This window comes from Diabrotica undecimpunctata, chromosome 3 (assembly GCF_040954645.1).
Source record: "Diabrotica undecimpunctata isolate CICGRU chromosome 3, icDiaUnde3, whole genome shotgun sequence".
Lineage (NCBI taxonomy): Eukaryota > Metazoa > Arthropoda > Insecta > Coleoptera > Chrysomelidae > Diabrotica > Diabrotica undecimpunctata.
This window is the reverse complement of record NC_092805.1, coordinates 173957733-173982700: the sequence shown is the minus strand read 5'-3', so window position 1 is coordinate 173982700 and position 24968 is coordinate 173957733. Positions and strand designations below refer to the sequence as shown.

Genomic DNA, 24968 nt, shown 5'->3' with positions numbered 1-24968 from the left:
TTGAGGGATACACGAATTTCATCAATGCTACAGATTCACCAAATCGGTCTCTCCGCTCATTTCTTTCTTCAAGCTCAAAATGTCTTATACATTTTCCCGATACCAATCTTGGCATTTAGATCACCCATAATCAATGTAAGGCTTTTTAGATAACTCATTATAGAATGGTTCACTTATGTTGTTTGGTTTGTCAGCTGTAGGGGCATATACCTGGATAATGTTGTAATTGAGTAGGTATCAAGTTTAAGGAGGAGCATTCTTTCCGATATGGGTGCAAAGTTATTAACATGTCTGTCAGTTTCTTGATTTAAGATTATATTTACTCCATTTTCGTGTCTTCCGTTGTGGTTACCTGGATATTGTATGTAATGATCACTAATTTCACATTGCCCAGAATTCATCCATCCCATTATGTATATTGATAGTCTATCCATCTATTTGATTGCATTATGGGTCTTAACTGCCTCGTTTCATGCGCAGATCGCAGTTTTTTTTACACTAAATTGGCAAGGATTTCGTTTGTTGGCGACCAAGAAGGCCTTGCCTCATTTTGCTTCGCCGGATCTTGATATCCGAATTCCATGATCAGTAATATATTTTCTATGATTTGTCGCAGTCATACTAATTGTACTAGGGGTACTCTGGGAATCTTTAATGCAGTGGTTTCCCGTTATTTCCGCATCTTTATGCCGTTGACCTTTCTCAGTAGGTTCCTCCGCCTTGGAGACCAATTTATCAATCTCAGGATAAAAAGCTGCCCTTCCCCTTATCAGCTCATCCGCCAGGAGCCGTTGGCTAGTGACATAGCTGACATATAATTGAGCACAATCTAGGTCTATAATACGTCTATCATTCCTGTATGCTCTATTGACAGAACCTAATTTGTTATCGAGCAAGATTTACCAAGTTCAGTCTTGTCTATCACTCGTGCAGATGATATCTTTGGTGTCATAATTCTAATTAAGATGCATTAAACGTCCGACAATTTGCCATCTTAAAAAAAAATAAAACAACATTAACATTAAAAAATGTATTTCTCCATTGTCACAAAATACAAATATATCTCGATAAAATGTATAAATAAACTTCATACTGAATAGGCAACTCTCAATAGTAATTTTTGGTTAAACTTCAACAGCTAGTGCAATTCCCATTCCTCCTCCAATACATAACGCAGCAATACCTTTCTTCAAGCCCAATCTGTGCAGATTGTGGATCAGAGTAACGAGTACTCTGGTTCCGGAACAACCTAACGGGTGACCCAAGGCGATAGCGCCACCTGTGATGTTTATTTTAGAGGCGTCTATGCCGAGATCTTTGTTCACAGCGATACTTTGAACAGCAAAGGCTTCGTTCAGTTCGTAAAGGTCAACTTCTTCTTTCGACCAACCAATTTTCTTCAACTACAAAAAAAAACAATATAGATAGGGTATAACAGTGTTACGTACATAATTATAACTCTTACATCAAATACTGTAATTCATATTTCTTTTTGACCTTAGATAAGGTAGTTATTATTGTGTAATTACAATTAATAAAATTATATTATAAGCAAACGAATGGGAAAGATACCTGACGGAACTGTATAAAGGAAAGAAAAATAATAATCAACACAGTAGTGTACCTGAATTAAGACACGAAATAGAAATCAGTTTTCAGGAAGTAGAGATAGCCATAAATTCACTCAAAAATAGATAGTCACCAGGACCAGACGGAATAACCAACGAGCTTCTAAAACACGGAGAAGAAAGTATAACCCTAGAGATGACAAAACTTATACAAAAACTAATATTGCACTGCAAGATACCAGACGCATGGAGAAACAGCATAATGATACCAATGTTCAAGAAAGGAGATAAAGAAGACCCCAACAATTATAGAGGTATAAATCTACTGAACACCGCACTTAAGCTTACCACAAAAGTCCTAACCAACAAAATCAATAAACTAACAACTGTATCAGATTAACAACAAGGATTCAGATCAGGAAGATCCTGCGTAGACGCCGTATTTGTACTAAGACAAATCACAGAAAAGGCCATCGAATACAATAAATCAGCATATCTATGTTTTATAGACCTGACAAAGACTTTCGATCGCATCCAAGTCGAAGATGTCTTACACCTACTGTATAAAAGAAACATACCAATCAATATTATACAAACCATCGAAAACATCTACTTCTATAATCGAATATAGGCAAAGATAAATGGAAAACTAACACAATCAGATCTATTCTGAAACTTTTAATCAGCCCTATTCTGTAACTACAAATCGAATAGAAATGAGTCAAATCGAATAGAGGTCAACAAGTCGGATCGGAATTGTAGGAATCGGTATTCTGTAACTCATCTCGACCTCTACTATCGGAATGTTGTGTAGAAATTGATTTCGAGTAGACAAGCTCTGTCGAGATCAAATTTCGACATCGAAATTGGTCTTGACATTTGTTTTGACATTTATTTGTTGACTTTTTTAGTCTGTGGTGTTATTTATTTAGATAAAGTTTACTAAATAGTTTAACTGCTCAGCAGATGTCTTTTTCTTTGGTATTCCGCTTGCCATTTTGTATTCTTGTAACGAACTTTTTAAACTTAACCAAAACAAATCAAAACTACTTGATGACAAGCTTGAAATATAATCTTCTTTTTTGATAAATTTTTCACGCGCACTAGCCTTTCCAGTAACATAACGTCACAAAACACATATTTCTCTTTTTAGTGCGGGGTTGCCACCAACTTCTGAGCGCGTCAAGTAGAAGTTGACGTTTTCGATTTACACCGATTACGATATCAGTTACAGAATGTCAATCCAAACGCAAAAACGACGCGATAATATCCAACATTCCGATTTCAGGTAATTACGATTCGACTTGGTCATTTCTATTCGATTTGTTAAAAGTTACAGAATAGATCTGATTAATAAATCGAATAGAAATGACCAAGTCGAATCGTAATTACCTGAAATCGGAATGTTGGATATATATCGCGTCGTTTTTGTGTTTGGATTGGAATTCTGTAACTCACGTCGTAATCGGTGTAAATCGAAAACGCCAACTTCTACTTGACGCGCTCAGAAGTTGGTGGCAACCCCGCACTAAAAAGAGAAATAAGTGTTCTGTGACGTTATGTTACTGGAAAGGCTAGTGCGCGCAAAAAATTATACAAAAAAGAAGATTATATTTCAAACTTGTCGTCAAGTAGTTTTGATTTGTTTTGGTTAAGTTTAAAAAGTTCGTTACAAGAATACAAAATGGCAAGCGAAACACCAAAGAAAAAGACATCTGCTGAGCAGTTAAATTATTTAGTAAACTTTATCTAAATAAATAACACCACAGACCACCACATCAGACCACCACGTCAGACTAAAAAAGTTAACAAATAAATGTCAAAACAAACGTCAAGACCAATTTCGATGTCGAAACTTGATCTCGACAGAGCTTGTCTAGTCGAAATCAATTTCTACACAACATTCGGATAGTAGAAGTCGACATGAGTTACAAAATTACCGATTCCTACAATTCCGGTCCGACTTGCTGACCTCTATTCGATTTGACTCATTTCTATTCGATTTGTAGTTACAGAATAGGGCTGATTGTATACCAGTGAAAAGCGTAGTCAGACAGGGTAACTCGTTAAGCCCAATTCTCTTTAATATAATAATGGACAAAATAATACAAGCAGTACGTAACGGTCATGGTTACAGAATGGGGAACAAAGCAATCCAAATATTATGTTATGCAGACGACGCCGCATTAATCGCCGAGACAGAAGACGAGCTAAAAAGATTAACATACATCTTCAATACAACAGCAAGAAATACAATATGATAATATCAGCAGAAAAAACCAAATGTATGACAACATCTAAATACCCACTACGATGTAAAATCGAAATTGATGGGAAAATAATAAAGCAGGAAGCAAGAAGAAGAAGTACGACAAAAAAGCTTAAAAGCAGGTAAAGCGGCGGGATCTCTTAATGACACAATCTGGAAGAACAAACACAAACACAAGACAAAAAAAAGAATCTATAAAGCAGCAATTAGACCTACATAACATACACGGCGGAGACAAGACCTGACACATCTGAAACGAGATGACTACTAAAAACACCAGAGATGAAAATACTTCGATAAATATCAGGGAAAAGTCTGTTGGATAGGGAGAGAAGCGAAAACATAAGAAGAGAATGCAATATAGACATAAATGGATGGGTGACAAAACGGAAACAGGAGTGAAACGAACACATTAGTAGAATGGCAGAGGATAGGATAGTACGAATAGCACGAGATAAGTCAGCAAATGGACGAATAAGTATTGGCAGACCAAGAAAAAAAAAGTGCGATAATTTAAACAATTTATAAGGCTAATATTGAAGAAGAAACAGGCTTTAAAGCCTACATACAAGAAGGAAGAAGAAGAACATATATGTTTTAAATTAAATTATACCAAACATATTGCAATACGCTGGAAAATGTATTTGTTTAATTATAATAAATTTCATACACGAAGCATCGTATTGCATAAAGAAAAAGACACACATATGTTGTTTTTATCTTTAAGAATAAATTATACATAGGATCGATTTGAGCGTAGTCTTTTAATATTCGAACCTTAGTTAACACGTTAGTCATCTGTGTGAATTTTCATTTAAGTGACGTAAAAAGAACATTATAAAAAATGTAGATAATAATTAACGAGGCGTGTTTTTTAAATACCCTCTTGAAATTCTTTCGCTGCAGCGCTTTTATCGGTGTCATACGCGATAGATCTCATTGCAGCAACAATTGATTGTTTGTGCAATTGATTTTGCTCATTTAAAATGCTTTCTGCATTCTATTCCTAGACATCTTCTCATAAAGTCCAATTCAACTGTTTTTATTTTATTTCCTATTGTTGTCATTGACCATACTTCCGTTCCATATACGGTAATATTCAGAATTCAGCTCTGAAAGATCCTTTTTTTTTGTTTTTTTTTGGTTATTGTGTTCCATATCACTCCTTAGAGTGCGTTCGTGGCTTGTTTTCTCAGTGCTATTTCTGTAAGTACCATCTCGGCTTACCATTGACCCTAAATACTTAAAAGTCTTACAAATCTTAACAGTCTCTTTTTCTAAACATAACTTCAAATTTGCAACCTCGGATCCAATACATGAGTATTCGGTCTTACACATATTTATCTTGAGTCTAAGGCTGAGAATAAAAAAAAAGACTTCAAGAAATAATTAAAATGAAATAAAATTTAAGATGAGAAGATTTAACCCGATCACAAAAGTGCGTATCATAAAATACTCAACCGTCTACAAAGGATCTCAGAATTCGTATTCCTTTTCTGTCGACAATTACTAACGATATTGGCGCTGGAATCGGTAAAAGCCACCCTCTCGATGTCACATCTCAATCGAATCAATTAAACTGGCGCAGTCATGAAATCATTTTTAAAGAAACTAATTAGGAAATGCATTTCTAACTGATCTAGTATGTATAAAAGATGTTCGTACCAAAACTCTAAGAGCTGTAATTCAAAAGTTCTCTTAACTCGAAAGCTACATTGAAATATTTATCTTGCAGTGTGGTTTCGTGTATTAAATATCTCTATCTTAAAATACTTACAAGCTTATTAACAGCTCCAACTGGACCCATACCCATGATCATAGGATCAACTCCATCCTCTGTAAATCCCACGATCCGCGCCAAAGGCGTTAATTGTCTTTGTTTTAACTGTTTTTCGCTAACTAGTAATACTGCTGCGGCACCATCATTGATCCCTTCAAAAATAATTGTTTAATAATTATTTGTACAAGATTTTTACGACAAAAAATATTTTATTAATAAAAGAGTGTGCATTAAAAGAACAAAGCTACCTATGCAATTCACAGAAAAAACTATACTATGAAATAATGAATGAAAAGAAAATTTACTATTTTAAAATAAAGAAATAAAGAAGCATTTCCTTTACCTGAAGCATTTCCAGCTGTAACAGTACCATTATTGGGAATAAAACAAGGCCTGAATTTCGATAGTTTTTCAACGGTCGTTCCAAATTTGGGAAATTCATCTTTTGCTATTAGGTTGCCAGTCTTTTTGTCGGGTACTCCAACAATTTCCTTCTCGAATAAACCGTCGGTTACGGCCTTCTCAGTTTTATTCTGCGATTTGCAGGCAAACTCGTCCTGAGCTTCTCGCGAAATACTGTAAATTTTGGCTAAATTTTCAGCTAAAATAAAAAAGAAAATATGTAATGGAAATAAATTTAATTTACATTTCTAAGAATTAAATGTTTGTGGTTATTATAGTTATTTAGCGACGATATTCTTCTTCTGACAAGGTTTTTATCTTCATTTTTCCTTGAATAATTAATTAATAAATATTATCATTTATTTATAGTACACATAATGAAGCCTGGTCCTACTCAAAATGCGACTCACATCAAAATTCTACATTTTTCTTAATACGCATACTTCCTCTCTCTAACACGCTACGCAAACACATAGTTTGCGTAGCGTGACAATATCCGACGCACGCTGGAAGTGGAACACCGGCCAAAAGTATACAATACCGTAAAGAACGACGAGAACTAAGTTCTATCTGGGATATTGCCATCTGGCAAGAACTTCTACCTCGATCGAATATTTATCGATCGTTTTCGTACCGCACCTCGCCTAGGCCGAGTATTGATCGGCCGCTCCCTGGTCTTTGGGTATTGACTAAAGATCTTCCTTCGTTCCACCCATCCAAACGCCGCAAACATTTACGCTCCGAGTTTGGTGTCTAATGAAACTACTGTCGCAAAACTTAAAAAGTCAGTTGTGGGAAATTTAAGCACCGGCGTCCCATACAGCCAGAAGTAAATGATGTTACTTAGGTCGTTTCAGGCTCTGAACCGCACACGAAATCAGAAAACGTACTAACTGAACGTGCTTATTATACCGTAACTATTTCTTCGTAGCTAAATCCGCAGAGAACTTGTTTGCGGAACACACCGTGCAAGCTGTGTTCTTCAGTACGACGAAAGTTCACACAATACTGGTATTTGGACTCATCAACATCAGTTCGAAGTAATTCAGAGTTTTGATATTACAGGGGTAGTATATAGATTAAGGAAGCTTATGTGGACGTACAGGTCGTACAGTGAAGAAATTACTCCTCGTTCCATGTAAGCCGTTTATCTCTGGTGATGTCCGTTTTACGGGACACGGGTTCCACAATAGAATTAGGGAGATTATCATTGTGTAGGAGATTCTATAAGAGCCTCCGTAACTGCCATCTCCGCGAAGAAAAGTTAAAGAAATAAGGATCTTAACTCAAGCAATAAAAAATAAATCGTTGAATACAAGAAATGCACATTTCGAGCTGTCTCTATTGTAGTCGTAGATTATGACAGTATCATCGGCATATTTAATATTATTTTTTCTCATTACTTTTATCCCTACCTTCGAAAGTGTGCTATTGATTTGTGAATAAAGATAAAAAGTTAACTATTGTTGTATGATATCGCTCGAGTTATGTAAATAATATTTGTATTGTAAATATAATACTTACCAGTGTGACCCATATGAGTATCTTTATTAACAGCATCGAGCAGTCCATCTTTTAGTAACGTATCGGACAAATTTAAATTTCCCATCTTGGCGTTTCGAAGATAAGCTGAGTGCTCAGCTCTGGTCATACTTTCTTGTCCTCCTGCTACAATTACTTCATAGTCTCCGTTTTTAATTCCTTGATATCCTAATGCAACGGTCCTAAAAAAATTTTGGTTGATTTTAAATCACTCAAAAGACCTAAATCTTTTGTTAAATCACTTAAAGGTTTAGGTGATTGAACAAAAGAACAATGCAGCGTTAAAACATTTCCATTGGCAACATATTTGTTTTACTTATTGTCTTAATAAAGTTTAGAAATTAGCAAGATGAAATAAAAAAAACATCAAAAAAGTTAAGTCTGCTTCTAAAGTCCTCTAATTTCTTGAGATCAATTCCAGACAAGCTGATTAGTACAGTAAATTTCAAATCAAGTTCAAATTCATAGAAAAGATATTATGTCAGTATGATCAGTGTGACTTTTCAAAAGAAACATATTTAGACATAAAAATTGTGGCTCAGATAAATCCTGCTCCGTTCGAGAGGAATCGCAGGTTCAGATATTTGGTTCACGGACTTACTCCCTACACAGGTTTTGGTATGAAAGCTAGCATAAAACACAAACAGATGCAGAAAATAGAACCCCAAAATAAAATAAACTAGGATGGAGCAGATGATGTCAGAAAACATCAGTAAACATATTAAAATGAAAACCCTTGATCACAAATGAAATAACAAACATAATAGAAGAGATACAAGAAAAAAAAAGATATAAACAAATAAACGGAGAGAAGAGAGTTGTTTAAAAGCTTGTAGGTTGTCAGCAATAATCGCAGTGTCATAGACAAGGGTCGATAATTTTTGAAACCAAAAAAAAAAAATTATAGTAGGATGAAACCTATTGGAAAAGGAAGAGAATATGCTAAAAATTGAAGAAAAAATAAATTCCACTCCATCCGAGGTCGGGAAGTGAGAGGGGGTGAGTTTTTAAGGGTAAAAATCGGTTTATCGCGATTTTCGGCGAAACAAGTGCTATGGAAAAAAGTTTAATAGCAAAGTTGTAGGTAACAAAAAGATCTACAACTTTTGTATTTACACTTTTTTCACATAACCTCAAAATTTTTGTAGAAAATTCAAAAAACAAAAAACCAAAAAAAAAGTTTTTGGTTTTTTGTTTTTATCTTTTACAAAAAAATTTTTTTTACGAAATTTGGTGAAAACTTGCCTTAGTAGGTATGAACATTGTAATTTTTTGGAATTGAAAATTTTTTTTACCTGATATTGATTTAATATGGGGGGATTAGGGTGCTTCGAAAAAGCACCCTAATTTTCAATCGAAAATTCACGCGTCAAAATATCAGCTTTTTTAAAAAAGTCGGTGAGCTTTTTGTTTGTTGAAATCTCTACTTTCCGACAGTGTAAAAAAATATATACATTACTATGGCAAATTTTTTCAGAAAACGCAAAAAACAAAAAAAACTCAAATCGAAAATTTTTTTTTTATCATTATGTACAATTTTGAGATATTTCTTTTAATTATTACTGTAATTAGTCATGTAGCTTAAGATTTCATGATACATTGATAAACAAAAAAATTATAAATGAACAAAAAATTAAGATTGCAAAAAGTCGTGTGAAAATAGCTGTTAAAAATATTCAAGATGGAATTTAAAGGAAATTTCATCAAAAAATGTGACTGCTATACGATTTTTTTTACAATTAAAAAGCTGGTTTATTAATGTTTAATTACATTTTTGTCATGGGCAATCTTACAATATATATTTATGATGTATATATTTATCATAATATTTTTTAGGGCATTAATTTTTGCCCCTGATGGCATTCCTTCGTCTCCTTATGATTCTAGAAGATCTTCGAAATTTTCAAGACCATCATCGTCTTCATCTCCAATATTGTTTCCAAAATTTCATCACTTGAATATAAATTCTATATATTATCTTGAACATAAATTTGTGCATTTCAAACCATGTTTTCCGGGATCAATTCCTTTTCTGTAAATTTGGGCATAATGCCTCGTTGATGTTGTTTCCAGCCCCAATCTGTTGCTGTCAGTTCATTGCCCAGCCATGTTTGAAGCTGATAATATACCCTATAAGAATGTTGTTCTGCTGCACCTTCTGTGGGTGGGAGATTTGCAAATACGAAAGATGATTTGATTTTTGCCAATTGATATTTTTGAAATCGTAATTGATTCAGCGTTAGCTTATCATTTTTGCACGTATAAATAGATTTGATTAATTGTAATCCATTTTGTGCGATATCTTGTTTATTAGCATCTTTTTCATAAAAAAAGTTTAGCAAACTTGACAAATTTTTAGCGTCTAATAATGAATTTACGATAGTTTTCTTTCCTTTCCCGGCAAATCCAGATGTTGTATCGTAACCTGAAAAACAATGCAGAAATGCAATGATATTTTTGCAAGATTCATATTTGAAACTATTCGACGTGAAAAATTGATCTTTTACAGTTCCAGAACCTGGTTTAAGAAAATAAATGTCATTATTATTTTCATTTAATTGAATCAAAAGGACCAAAAGATCAATATCTTGATATAATTTTTTTATTTGTCAATGTACCATGAAATCTTATGCAACATGAGTAATTACAGTGTTAATTTTAATAAATATCTCAAAATTGTACATAATGATGAAAAAAAAATTTTCGATTCGAGTTTTCTTGGTTTTTTGCGTTTTTTGAGAACATTTCCCATAGTAATGTATATTTTTTTACACTATCGGAAAGTGTATAGAGATTTCAACGAACAAAAAGCCCACCGCCTTTTTTAAAAAAGCTGATATTCTGACGCGTGAATTTTCGATTGAAAATTAGGGTGGTTTTTTGATATTAAATCAATATCAGGTAAAAAATAAATTTTTCAATTCCAAAAAATTACAGTGTGTTTGGTACATACTAAGGCAAGTTTTCACCAAATTTCGTAAAAAAATTTTTTTGTAAAAGATACAAAAAAAAATCAACTTGGTTTTTTGAATTTTCCACAAAAATTTTGAGGTTATGTGAAAAAAGTGAGTATAAAAGTTGTAGATCTATTACCTACAACTTTGCCATTTAACTTTTTTCCATAGCACTTGTACTTTCGCCGAAAATCGCGATAAACCGATTTTACCCTTAAAAACTCACCCCCTCCCACTTCCCGACCTCGGATGGAGTGGAATTTATTTTTTTCTTCCATTTTTAGCATATTTCCTTCCTTTTCCAATAGGTTTCATTCTACTATAATTTTTTTTGACTTTTTACCTTTTTTAAAGGCTTCGACACTGGTCTATCATCTGAACACCGTAGGTTTTTCTCCTCGTTGCTTTTTGTTTCCATTATGAGTCTTTTAAAAGTTGAATATCGTTATTAGCGAGGTCCTTTTCTAATAGAATTTTAAAACTGTGTATTTAACTCTATCGAAAACCTTCTCATAGCCGATTTAAGCTTCATATCTATACTATTTCCGTCTCTTTTGGCCCATTCTTTAATGTTTTTGAGCCACTATGTCTATGCCGCTTCTACATCTATATTCCCTTATATTATCAGATGAATATATTATGTGAATGGACTTATAATATGACGTACAGTTTGAGTTATCTGTTCTATTACAAACAAATGGAGAGCCACAAAAAGACGTTTATATATATATTTATTAACTTTTATTCAGGATTGAATGTAGTTATCGACCAATGTCTCATAAACACTCGCCCTGTAAGTATATACGTTTTTACAAATATGACGATTAAAGTGGATTTATAAATCTTAATTAACTATGACAATTCCATTATTTAAATTAACAATCTACACTTACTTAAGTCCTGATCCGCAAAGCAAATTCAACGTATACGCCGAGCTAGTTGGAGGAATTTTAGCGCCCAATGCAGCTTGTCTTGCGGGGTTTTGACCTTGACCGGCGGTTAAAACCTAACAATAGAGAGAATTTTTATGCAAAGCAGGCATATTCATATTGAAATTTAAATACATATACAAAAAAAGTGTAAAACGTCCTCGTTGAAACCAAGTGAACAATTAACGACTTTGTATATGAAAACAAAAACAATAAACAAGTTTTTACGACATAAAATTAAAAATAATCTTTAATCCAAGTTATAAAGTTGGTGCGATTTAGATTTTTAGATTTTAGACAAATTAATTGAAATATTAAATATACATTTTAAATAGTCCTCTCAATTAGAGGACTATTTTATCACTTATTGCCTCATTACTTAGCTCCACGTGTGTTTTATCTAATGGTTTAAAAATTATTTTTATATCACTTAATGTTGTTGTTAAAATCGACTAAATAGTTACGCATCCAACTATCTGTTAAATAATATAATAGTAAAAATAATTTCTTGTTGTTACTTATCGTCGTCATCGTTTAATCACTTCTGATTATGAGTATTTGCGTATTATCTTATTCTGAGATATGCACAACTGTAGTTTTCTTTCTTTATAGTAGCAAATAGTAGAAACCTACTGATCAATCAAACGGTTCAACTGGCCGCTTATGCCGATGATATTAATATTATGGGTGGAACATCAACAGAAGCACAGGAAACATATGCAGAGTTAAAAACGAGTAAACAAAAATGCTAGATCTGGAAATTAACACAGAAAAAAACAAAAATAATGATGCAGGCTAGAAGAAATATAGTCCCAGAAAACATTATACATGAAGATGACATTGAAACGGTGGGAAAGTTTACATACCTGGGAGTAGAAATATATGCCGACGGATCAGAAGACGCAGAAATACGGAAGAGACTAACGAAGGCAAACAGAGCTTATTTTGCCCTCTCCCATATCTTTCGGTCTAAAAATGTCCACCGAAAAACAAAAAGGAGAATCTATAAAACCTTAATTCGACCAATAGCATGCTATGGCAGTGAAGCATGGGTCTTGAAAGAAACTTCCAAAAGCAAACTCGACACATTCGAAATGAAAGTACTGAGGAGAATACTAGGACCTGTGAGGGAAAACAGAATCTTCAGAAGTCGATACAACAACGAGCTTTTACCAACTTTATAAGGAAGCACCACTGTCAAACTTCATTAGAATAAAAAGATTGCAATGGGCCGGACATGTGATAAGAATGAAAAAGAATAGGCTACCAAAAAAAAAATGAATATTATTGATTATGTTATAGTAAACAACGAAAGCTCGATAAAAATAAAAGACGTAAGAGTAAAGCGAGGCGCAGAATGCGGCACAGATCACAAACTAGTAATCGCTTGGATGGAATTCCCCTTCATATGGACCCAACAGAAACCGACCCAGAGAGAGTCTGACCAAGTTACGGCTCCGGCTACACCTGTCAATACGTGCTCAACACAAGAAAAGAAATTCAAAATCAATTTATTAGAAGAAGACTCAATAAAAAGACCTATATAAGCGAAGATTGGACCAAAAGCTAGAAGAGTTTCGGTATGAATCATTAGAACAAACATCCGAACACATAAAAACCTGCATGAAGACAGCAGCCCTAGAAGCTCTTGGAGAAGTGGACCAAAAATACACCCAACAAACTACGAAATTAACCGAAGACACACTAACATGCATAAAAGAGAAAAAAGAACTTCATATAAAATACCTGAACACAAAAAACTATGAGGACTTGGAACTATACAGAAAGAAAAATAAAGAAGTGAAAAGAAAAGTAGCAAATGAAAAAAATGAAAGATGGGAAAAAACATGCACAGAGATAGAACAGCACATAGGAGGAACGAGAAATTCAGAGTCATGGCGCATCTTAAAGTCGCTCCAAAGAAATAAGACAGAGAAAATCAAGATCGGTGAAATCAAAGAAAACGAATGGCAAGAATACTATAAAAAATTGCTAACCGAAGACCGCCCCGAATTCAAACAATCAGAAATAGACGGAATAGAAATCTACACACATGACGAAATCGAATTAAGCCTAGCTGAGGTAAAAAGAACGATCAAAACTTTAAAGAACAAAAAAGCAGAAGGTCCCGGCGGAATACCAAATGAATTGATAAAAAACGGATCGGAAAAGTTATTCCGTATGATACATAAAATGTTTGAGAGAGCGCTGAATGGAGAAGACTTACCGGCAGAATGGACCCAAGCATATATGACATCAATATACAAGAAAGGAAATAGAAAAAACTGCGAAAACTATCGGGGAATCAGCATTATATCGTCTATAGGCAGACTGTATGGAAAGACCATAAAGGAAAAATTAGAAATATATATACAAGATAAAATCGGAGAAGACCAGGCAGGTTTCACAGCGGGGAAAGCATGCTTAGATCACATTTACACGGTCGAACAACTAATAGAAAAAAGAATGGCCAAAAATAGATCCGTCCATCTGGCTTTTGTTGATCTTAAGAAGGCATATGACTCAATACCTAGAACCAAGCTATGGGAAGCAATGGAAGACATCGAAGTTCCACGAAGATTAATAAACGCGGTAAAAGCACTCTACAAGAATAACGAAGTAGCTATCAAAACGGGCAATAGAATATGCAGGCCATTTAAGACGACAAAGGGACTACTACAGGGTTGCTCCACATCCCCCACCCTGTTCAAAATATTCCTGGAAAAAACCCTGAAACCATGGAAAAGAAAGTGCGAAGGAATGGGTATACCAGTAAGGAACGAATATCTATATACGCTAAGTTTTGCCGACGACCAAATAGTGATCGCACAAGACGAGGATGACCTCAGTTTTATGATGAGAAAACTGGAGCAGGAATATACAAAGAATGGGATGGAAATAAACCTAAAGAAAACTGAATACCTAACAACGGAGAATACAGAAATAAAACAGCTGGAAATAGACGAAGGTAAACAAATCAAAGGAACAGACAAGTATAAGTATTTAGGTTTCATAATATCAAACAAAGGAACAACGGAGGAAGAGATAAAAAATAGACTAGGACAAACAAGAGACTACATACGAAAATTGAACCCGGTACTATGGGATAAGAACATCAGCATGAAAACAAAGAAAAAAATATATAATACCATGACAAGAAGTATCCTCACTTATGGGTGTGAAAATTGGACAATAAATAAGAAAACCAAAAACAAAATAAGAGCAACAGAGATGGAATTCCTAAGGAGAAGCTGCAGAGTAACAAGAAGAGACAGAATAAATAACATGGAGATTAAGAGGAGAATGGGAATGAACTCCGACATAATAGACTACATCGAACAGAAGAGATTAACATGGTACGAACATGTCAGAAGAGCAGACCAAAATCGGTGGATAAATAGAATAACAGAGTGGAGCCCGATAGGAAGAAGAAAGAGAGGCAGACCCCGAAGATCTTTCAGAGATGAGGGGGACGAAGCAATGAGTAGAAGAAACCTACAGGAAGGGGACTGGCTAAACGGGAAAAATTGGAGAAAACGGTTGAGTGAAGGAATACAGTGAAAACTGTGGAAATCCTTGTATATATATAAAAAAAATGAATGCTAGAATGCAGGGAAAGAGACCGGTTGGAAAGCCAAGACAGCGCTGGGAAGACTCCCCTTTTAGGAGTCCGTATATGGAGAAGATCAGCCACAGACAAGCAAAGGTGGAGGAAAAATTAAGAAGGCTCAATTTGTGCTATGGTGTCGTAGAAGAAGAAGTTTTCTTTCTTTAATCCTAGTCTATCTGTGAAAAATCATCGATTTCGTGTAAAAATCTTATACAGGCTTTTAAAGGTTCTAAAAGGTGTTATGAGGAAAAGCTGATGACAAATCTTTGAAAACTTACAGCTGAGATTGCTTGGTTTTTTAAAAAATCATAAAAGGTAAAAAAATCATTTTTTGCCTATAAAAACGTTTTTTTATACATTTTGGAGAAAATTATTTCAAATAAAAGTTGCAAATCTTAAAAAATTTCTGTAATTTGCGAGTTTCTAAATTAAAATATAAAAACAATTAACCGAGATAATTGCAAAAAACCTTTTTACGGTAATTTATAAATGTTTATGACTTTGTTTTTTTGCATAATGACAATTAATATAATTACTTGAAATTACGGCAATTAATGAGTTATGGAAGTGTGCTAAATATCAGCTAGATCAACCAAATAGTTTGTAAGTTATTCAATTTGTTTATGCCTGAGATCGGTTATTTAAACAACTGTACTTGCCCAAACAGTGACTCAAGAGTTTCAAAACAGTTTGAAACAGGACTGATTTTTAACTTATAAACATTTACAATAACTTTGATAAGTTTTATGTCACGAGATTTTATGATCTAATTTATAGATGGCATTAAAGAGATTAAAGATTAAGATTAGATTAAAAATGATAAAGGAGATATTAATACTGATATGAAGGAAAGATTGTACGCAACATATATGGAGGGACAAAGGAAAATGACGGCGTATGGAAAAGAAGAACAAACAAGGAAGTAATGGAGGTGTAGTAACCAAGCATAATACAAAATGTAAAAGCACGAAGAGTCCGTTGGAGTGGACATGTTTACAGGTAGCCCACAAGCGGGCATGCAAAAAAAGTATTAACAGGAGGAGCAAGTGAAAAGCGCAGACGACGAATACTAAAAAAGAGGTAGTGAGAAGAGGTTTTTTTTGGCATAGGCATTTGCCGTTCAGCCAGTCACAACTTTTTTAAGTTAACTGTTTGAACTTTAAGTTAAGAAAACGAAATAATTATCACAATGCATATTTGGTTATCAGTAGACTTCGGCAAATATGCATATTGCATATTTTGCCATATTTGTATAAAAGTTTGCATAAAGTGCATAAAAGTTCAGATTTTTATACTGTATTTGAAAATTTTTAAACATACCAATTTATTTCAATTCTTGTATAAAATTTTGTAGTCATTTTAATCAAGAAATGATCTAGGTACGTAATCTCTACAGGTACAAAACATTTACAATTTCAAAGAAGATCAATTTAAGTAGCCCTCAACATTCTTAGAAAGTCTCGGTCACTGAGGCATTCAGTTATTGGATAATCGCTAAGGGTTCGCTCATTTGCATTTTATGATCTAATCCCCAAATCTATCTACAATTTATTGTATCTTAACAGCAGGTAAACGGCTAATAGTTTTGTTCCTAATTTAGGGATTTTCCAAAATCTCCCACTTTATTGAATTAGGTACCTAAACATTTCTAATTTGATGCTCAGATTTGTAAATCATTTTTGTTTTGATATTCAAAGCGTAAACACTCGTTGTGCGTAACAAAAAGGAAGATTGTGATTTTATAATGCCTAAAACAACCAGTGCTTCAACTTGGATTAAACCTTATAAAGAGCTGTCTATGGATATGGGAAAAATCTACTGTTCAGTCTGTGGCAAAATTGTAAGTATCTAATATTTTCTATTAAATATCTAATATTTCATACATACAGGGTGTTTCCAAATGACACTTACAACGTTTGACTGTAGATACTTCTCGAAAAATTGAACAAAACGATATAGTTAATGAGGGGTCAAACTTATTTACTTTTCGAGATACAGGGTGTTAAAATTAAAAAAAAATTAAATTCTTTTAGTTAATAACAACAATAACTTTAAAACCAATAAACGTATTTACTTGAAATTTAGTACTCGTAGGTTGTTTTTAAATGAAAAATAGCTTCCTTTAGTGAGAAAAAATTGTCCATGGTACAATACAATGGTGTGTATTTAGAAAAATTTTTCACCTTTACTTTTTTTTATGAAGTCAGCTATTCTAAAACACAATTATTTTTATTGTAATTGAATTAACAAAAAAAAAAACTTTTGTTGAATTTTAAAATAAGTTATATGATGTACTAATGGTTAGTAACAAAAACTAATTTGTGGATTAATACTGCATTTAAAACACTTAGCGAGTGTTTTTTTTCCAAACCAGTTATTTGATTAACCAAAAACACCTTGTATATTTTTATATTTTAAAGGTTGGGTTAAAATAAAGGTTTTTATTTTTATTTATAGATAGCATGTGAGAAGAAATTTCAGATAGACCAACATGTGAGAACTGCTTCACACATTGCAAAAAAAGGAAAAATAGGAGGAAAACATCAAACTTCAATGGCTAAATGTTTCCAATCTACTTCAAAAAAATTAGATGAGCAAGAAACTTTTAATGAAGACTTGTGTCGCGCATTAGTGTCTGCAAACATACCGCTTTCAAAATTAGCAAATGTAAATTTTAGTTCGTTTCTAAAAAAATATTGCAAACTTAATGTTCCAAGTGATCGGTCTCTAAGAAGAAATAATGTGAACGGGCTATACTCGTCGTTGTTAATTAATATTAAGGAAGAAATTGCAGATAATTATTTTTACATATCTGTAGACGAAACCACTGATTCCTCAGGAAAGTATATTGCTCATTTATTGATTGGTGTTCTTAAAGAAGATACCTTACCAAAATCTCATCTTATTTCATGCCAGCATTTTGAGAAAACAAATGCTTTAACAATTTCGCGTTTTATACAAGAAACATTAGCAACTTTTTTTCTTCCGACAACTATTCCTTCTAATAAATTACTGCTTATTTTATCGGATGCTGCTCCTTATATGGTGAAAGCAGGACAAAATTTAAAAATATTTTTCCCAGATTTAATACATGTTACTTGTGTAGCGCATGGGTTAAACAGAGTTGCAGAGGAAATACGAAAAAAGTTTCCTCTTGTAAATACCATGATATCCAGTATCAAAAAAGTATTTCTTAAATCTCCTATAAGAATTCAACTTTATAAAGAAATGCTACCTAACATTCCTCTTCCACCACAACCTATTTTAACGCGATGGGGAACATGGTTAGAAGCAGCTAATTTTTATGCAGATCATTTTGTTAAAATAAAGAACATAATTGATACGTTAACAGATGAAAGTTCCCAATCTCTTTTGGATTCTAAACAAACTTTTCAGAGTAACTTGCTTCAACAAGAACTTTCATTTATAAAATCAAATTTTAGTTTTGTTCAAAAAACAATTACTTAGTTAGAATCACCAAAACTGTCATTGTTCGAAAGTACAGCATTAATAAAAGAATTTGCGTCATGTTGTCGGAACGTTAGAGGTAATATTGGAAAAGATATTTTAAAAAAATTTGAAGCTACTATGGAAAAAAATAAAGGTTACCATATTCTTTCTGAAGTAGTCAGTGTTCTAGCTGGAAATATTTCGGAAACAATTAATTTAGAACCAAATGTTTTGGTTAGTTTGAAAAATGCTCCCGTTACATCAGTTGATGTTGAACGAAGTTTTTCCATATATAAATATATGTACTCAGACAGAAGCCACAAGTTTTTGTTAGAAAATTTTGAACACCACTTGGTCATTTATTGTTACCATAATTCTAAATAAGTTTATTCATACTTAAAAATGATGTAGTTACTTAAAATAAATGTAAATCTTAATGAATAGTAGGAAATATTTAGTTATGTACACTTTTTTTTTTTTAAATAAAATTGTTACTATTTTACGATTTTTTTATTTATTTGTATGCATATTTTGTAAAATATTTGCATATTTTCGGGTAAACACGTGCATATTTATGCGCATATTTTCTACATTTTTATTTGCATATTTGCCGAAGTCTAGTTATCAGTAAAGGAACGAACATGATTACTCGCTTCTCGTCTAGGGACCCATGAAGACATTAAATTAAAAAAATAAACTGGACTGGGTGACGGATAGTAGGTTTAAAACAAATGGGATAAAACAAAGGTTACTTTTCGAAATAAATTCTGTTAAGTAGTTATATACAATTTTGTTATTTATTGACAAAAGGTAACAAATGTTATAGGGTGGAAAGATTTTATGTTTGATTAAATTTTTTATTAAGTCGTTAGATTGTTGTATATATTTTGTACAAAAAATGCGGTTTAAATCTGCATCCTTTTGACAAACTTCACATAAATTGGAATTTACAATTTTAAGTTTTGCCAGATGAGCCGGATAACATCCCGATTTCATTATGATAATAGATGTAATGTATCTACGTGGAACAGAGTAATTTTTAAACCAAAATTCACTCGGGATTGTGGGTTGTATGAGTGCATATTGTGAGTTAGAGTGTTGACTATATTCATGATATTCTTGTTTCCACTGATTGTTTACAATATTCTTGATCGTTACAAATACATTTGGTATGCAGAGCTTATAATCTGTTTTCGCACCAGAATCAATAGCTTTCTTAGCTAATATATCTACATACTCATTATGCTGAAGCCCTATTTGAGCTTTAATCCACAAAAATCTAACTGTTCTTTGTTCCTGATGTAATTAAAAAATAATTTTTTTGATTAGAAGGATGTAAATATTTGTGCTTTTGCTACGAAAAGATATAGTCTCAATAGCTACAAGAACCGACAAAGAATCAGACGCAATTATTGTGGAGTTGTCATTGGAATTCTTAAAATACTTTAATGCTTCATAAATTGCTATGACTTCAGCAGTAAAAATTGAAAAATTATGACCTAGAGTAAACATGTTTTCTATACTTTTTGAAGGAATATAAAAAGCGCATCCAGTGCCAAGAGAAGACTTTGATGCGTCTGTATAAATAACTGTTGATGCTGGCCAGTTTTCTAATAAATTCCTTAAAATATTGTAGCTGATTTCAGTATTTTCATGGTACCTTGGTTTTATTACCGTAATAGTTTGCAAAAAAACATAAAATTCTTCAAAGTTTGAATTGCCATATGTGTATGAGTTGGTGTAATCGCAATTTGAGAGATTTCTAAGAGCGTCACAAAGTGGAGGACAGTTTTTGTGGGTCCAATATTTATTTTTTAAATCTGCATTATTGTTTGCTAATACTGCAGTAAAGAGAAAGATTTCTATGCCGAATATTAATCAGAAATTTTTGACTAAGATATTCTCTTCTATATTTGTGTGGAAATTCCAGTGCTTCAACATATAACGAATTGGTTGGAGTTGTTTTCATAGTACCTAGGCAAATACATAATATTGTATTTTGAAACACGTCTATATTCCCCAGGATATACTTAGCTGCTGAACCATACAAAACACAGCCATAATCTATAATTGATCTTATGTATGATCGATAAAAAAGTAACGCAGTTTCTACATCGGCTCCCCACCAAATTTTAGAAATTGCTTTAAGTGGGAAGAGGTTAAAACTGAATTAAGAAAACTAAGAACATCGGAATGGGAGGAAAAGACGAAAAACAGAGATGAGTGAAAAAAATAGTGAAGAAAATAGAAGCCATGGGCCTCCAGGCCTGAAGAGATGAAATTCCTTTAGTTGGCTCTATATCATGAATCGCAAAAATTTTTATTTAAAAAAATCTTTTATAAAAGGTATATTATATATTCTAAAAATACCCTTTTAGGCTCACAGCATCACATTTTTCAGACTAGTAAATACATAAAAAAAATTTCAGGCTAAATCTTACAAATTAAGAAGACTATTGCTGATCTAAAGAATAAAATCAGGACTCGGTATACAGAAACACACTTTAAAAATAAACATCATGTAGCTAAAATATCTCAATGAGTAGTTTTGGTATGTCAAATTATTGCACCACTTTCTGTATCTTGCGTGTTTATCCTGAACTTTCAACAATTTTTTTAGGAGCTCTTAAATACATTCTATAAACTTCTTTATGCCCTAACACTAGCTTCTTTAGTATTACATATTTGTCTAATTCCTTAACAAAAAGAAAAAACAACGCTCACTAAAATATATATGTACATAATTATCAAATAGGATATTAATATTCAACACTAGCTTCAGCAAGGTTTCTGATGCTCTCTATGTCTTCCTTAAATCGACTGTTTCATCAAAAAAGAATGTTTCTTACTACTTTTTTTTTTTAATATTACATCAACAAAACTGCACAGTCATGCACAAGTACATCCGATGTCATTTTAAAACTGAATGCGTGGATCTCTTTTTATTCAATGTGAATTAAATGGATCATCTTGATCAACTTGTATTGATCATATAAAACCAGTTAACTAAACTTAATACGTGAGACCATTCACTGTCTTCCATTTTTTTTTATAGATCGCTAACCTCCAGAATTTCCGTAGTATATTATATTTTTTTAATCCATTTTTGTCACTCCACTCCATAATCAAACAATTTTCACGCGAGACGCGAGTGATGCCTATTAAAATCATTAAACAAAAAATCTTGTTTTTTATAATCTTTAAACCTAACACATCATTAATTTTAATAAATGCTACATTTAAACATGTTCTAATTAACATATAAATAACAAAACTAGTTCATTAGTAGCTCATTTAAACTAGTCTATAATTTAATACCTCACAAATCCTATAAAACATCGTTTACAAATAATAATTTGTAAACAATATGTTACAAATATTTAAAGGAAGATTTTACCTGCCCCATGATAACTTGGTCTACATCTTCTGGTTGAAGACTTGCTCGTTTAACAGCTTCTACGATCGCGACAGTTCCTAACTCAACAGCAGAATGTTTTTCAAACTGTCCTTGAAAGCTCCCTGAAAGGAAAACCTTTTTGAAACGATTTTTAAAATAACACGAAAAATAGCAAATAAGACGATGGTTTGACATTAAGCTTAATCCTTAGGAATAGTGTTACATTAAAATTAGTTTTGGCATATGTGATGGAATGCATGTTTTAACACTAGAAATTTCAGTTCCGTTAAGTCCACCAGAAATATGGGTTATTATGACCACTTTGGTGTTCACAACCTACTATCTTGCGAATTACTTAAAATTAACTCTTATAAAATTTATTAAATATTGTTTATTGGGCTACTAGTTTCGGAATCAATAATTTGCACTGCATTAAACACCACATGATCAGCAGTTAAAGTAATAGCGATGATAATTTGTGATGAAAAAGGTATTATTCACACTAATTACCTGTAAGAGAGTGCAGCAATAATGACTTGACCTATCTAGCTCTATTTAACTGATTTGAGAAAAAAATGTCCTGGTTGTCTAACAAAAAAAATATCTTCCATCAAGATAATGCACAAGGAGGCAGATACAAGGCAAAGATACACCAATTGGTATCTGAATTGGTCAACCACCTACCCTATTCACCAGATTTAGTCATGTACAAGATTATTTCCCCATGCTATATGATATATTATATGTTTCTAAAACTATTTTCATGTGGCATGTTTCACACTGAATACTTTTGAATATTGACAAACAAACTCAATGGACCTACTTCACATTATTTTGAAGTTGAAGTAGTAAGTTAAAACAAGTCTGTTGAAAAATAAGTAAAGAAATATAAAAAAAACATGAGGTTTTGTGTAGGCTAGATTATTGCAAAATTATCATTATATCTTAATAAAAATGTATGTGACACTATCGAATTTGTTGAAAATGTTTGATATTTAATTTTAAACACAAACTCTTCTGCAAATCCAACCGCAGTGTTCTGCTGAAAGGCTTGAATATTTTTTCTGTATATTTCATAGCAGCACAGAATTTGTCAAAACACTCTAAAAGCAATACTTAGTTATGAAACGCCGATTTAAATTGTTCTTCACATATAAAAATCAGTCTAAAATTGTGGAATTGATAGTAGGTACCACTCTTTAGTACTGTTAACTTAATTTAAAACTACAAATTGCACTTTTATTTTTATTATATTTTCAAACTTTCTTTTTGAATGCTGACACCAATTTCGCTCATAAAATCGTATTAAATTTTACATTGTCATTAATGGTATACACATTCCTTTTGTATATTTCTATTACTTATACTTTCAAAGTTAGTTAAAAGTGTAGTTAAACTGTTGGTACATACCTATAGCAGTCCTACAGGCCGCAACTATATACACCTCAGACATTTTGTTCAACTGTAATACTTTTAAAAATACTTCTTAAAACTATACGACCACTCCTTGCCAACTGTGAACATCGGCAAGTTTGTTTCTACGAATTGTTCTACTTTTATACCATATTTATTTAAATATGTAAATATAACCTAAAAATATATGTCAAAATTGTTGGCATGTTGCCATGCCATCATACCACAGAAAACGTATGTTAGCATCATAGAGAATATAAAATTCAATTTATATTCTCTGTGGTAGGAATCTAAAGAAAGGAGGTCATACATGTAGATATTTATTTAACTCATTGTGTTGCCAAATACTATTGAAACAATAATTGATTTATGTGTTGTGAGCAACTGCTATTAAAGGTTTTGTACCTTGAAAAAGGATTTTAAGAGTCTTATTAGAACGATCTTTCGTTTCTTATCAAAGTACTATTACTGATGCAAGAACTGGTAATCTTATATCGTTATTTAAATAATAAAATAAGAAACAATCCTTAAGAAATTTCTTAATTTGTGCTTGGATTCAAAATTTTGATGATCTATGAAAGATAAAGTTATTTGGAATTATATTATAACGTAAAGTTTGGTATTATAATGTGAGTGTAAATACAATGTAAGATTTTTATTAATAGATTGTCCAGCAGTTGTCTCCAATGTCTCCAAAGTCGCTTTACCTGATGCTATGCATGTAAAACCTTTGCCTGAATGTTAGGCAGCTATTATTACTTATCAGGTATTACACAGGCCAGGATGAAAAAACTTTTTTACTGAAAATATCTTATTTCTAGGTTCTTTAGGGCGCTGAATCCAAATCTTTATAGTTAAATATACTTATTCGAATTTTTCGTAAAGAACTTTAACTATCATATAATTAAAATAAAATTGAATAATCAGATAAATGGATGCAGGATGACATTGGTAGCACTGCTGAAACACTATTATTGTTGTGTTTACTGTATTCCTTAACAGCATTTTCACGTTTCTAAGTCGATGAAGGCTAGATGTACTTCGGTACTAACTGCTATGCTTTTTTCTATTAATTGTTGGAGTATAAAAAGCAAGTTATCAGTGCAAGATCTACCAGACGTAAATCCACTTTGGTCTTCGCTAATTAGATGTCCTACATCATCTTGTATTTTTCCATTTATTTTCTTTCCAAACCTTTCTTTTCGATTACCCTTTTAAAGATGGACACTTGGTGAGCGGTTTTTCATTCAGATGGTTCTTTAATTTGTTGGCAGCATTGATTCATTAGAAAAGTTATTCTAAAATTCTAAAAGTAAACCTCAGTAAATAATGACAATAAGGATATGTAAAACACTCGTAGTTTGAGGGTATTGTCAAGAGAATGTTGTTTTCTCTCTAAAAGTTATTCGTTCTATTAGGAGTGGACCTCTTGCTGTAAGTAACTCTACAACTATATTGCCAGGTCCTGGAGATGGCCCGTTTTTCATTTTAATTAACGCAGTACGGACCTCGTTGTTAGTAGTATTAATGTTACTATTTGTTTATCTCTCTATACTGTATTCATCTCCCATATATTCCAATCTGCACTCTTGGAATAAATTTTTCGATATAGAAAAGGCGTATGATATAGTTCCATGCCACTTAAATTATGGCA

The 24968-nt window shown here is 32.6% G+C and overlaps 1 protein-coding gene across 1 annotated transcript; it reads right to left on the bottom strand.

Annotated features, from left to right (window-relative positions):
- Positions 1-1015: 1015 nt before the first annotated feature.
- LOC140437846 (acetyl-CoA acetyltransferase, cytosolic-like) lies at positions 1016-23503 on the bottom strand. The gene is made up of 7 exons (XM_072527618.1): positions 23312-23503; positions 21902-22023; positions 11409-11521; positions 7544-7743; positions 5961-6218; positions 5615-5769; positions 1016-1403 (listed from the first exon to the last, which is right to left on the bottom strand). The coding sequence occupies exons 1-7, from the start codon at positions 23352-23354 to the stop codon at positions 1125-1127; spliced, it is 1170 nt and encodes a 389-aa protein (XP_072383719.1). The 5' UTR covers positions 23355-23503; the 3' UTR covers positions 1016-1124.
- Between the last annotated feature and the right edge of the window lie 1465 nt (positions 23504-24968).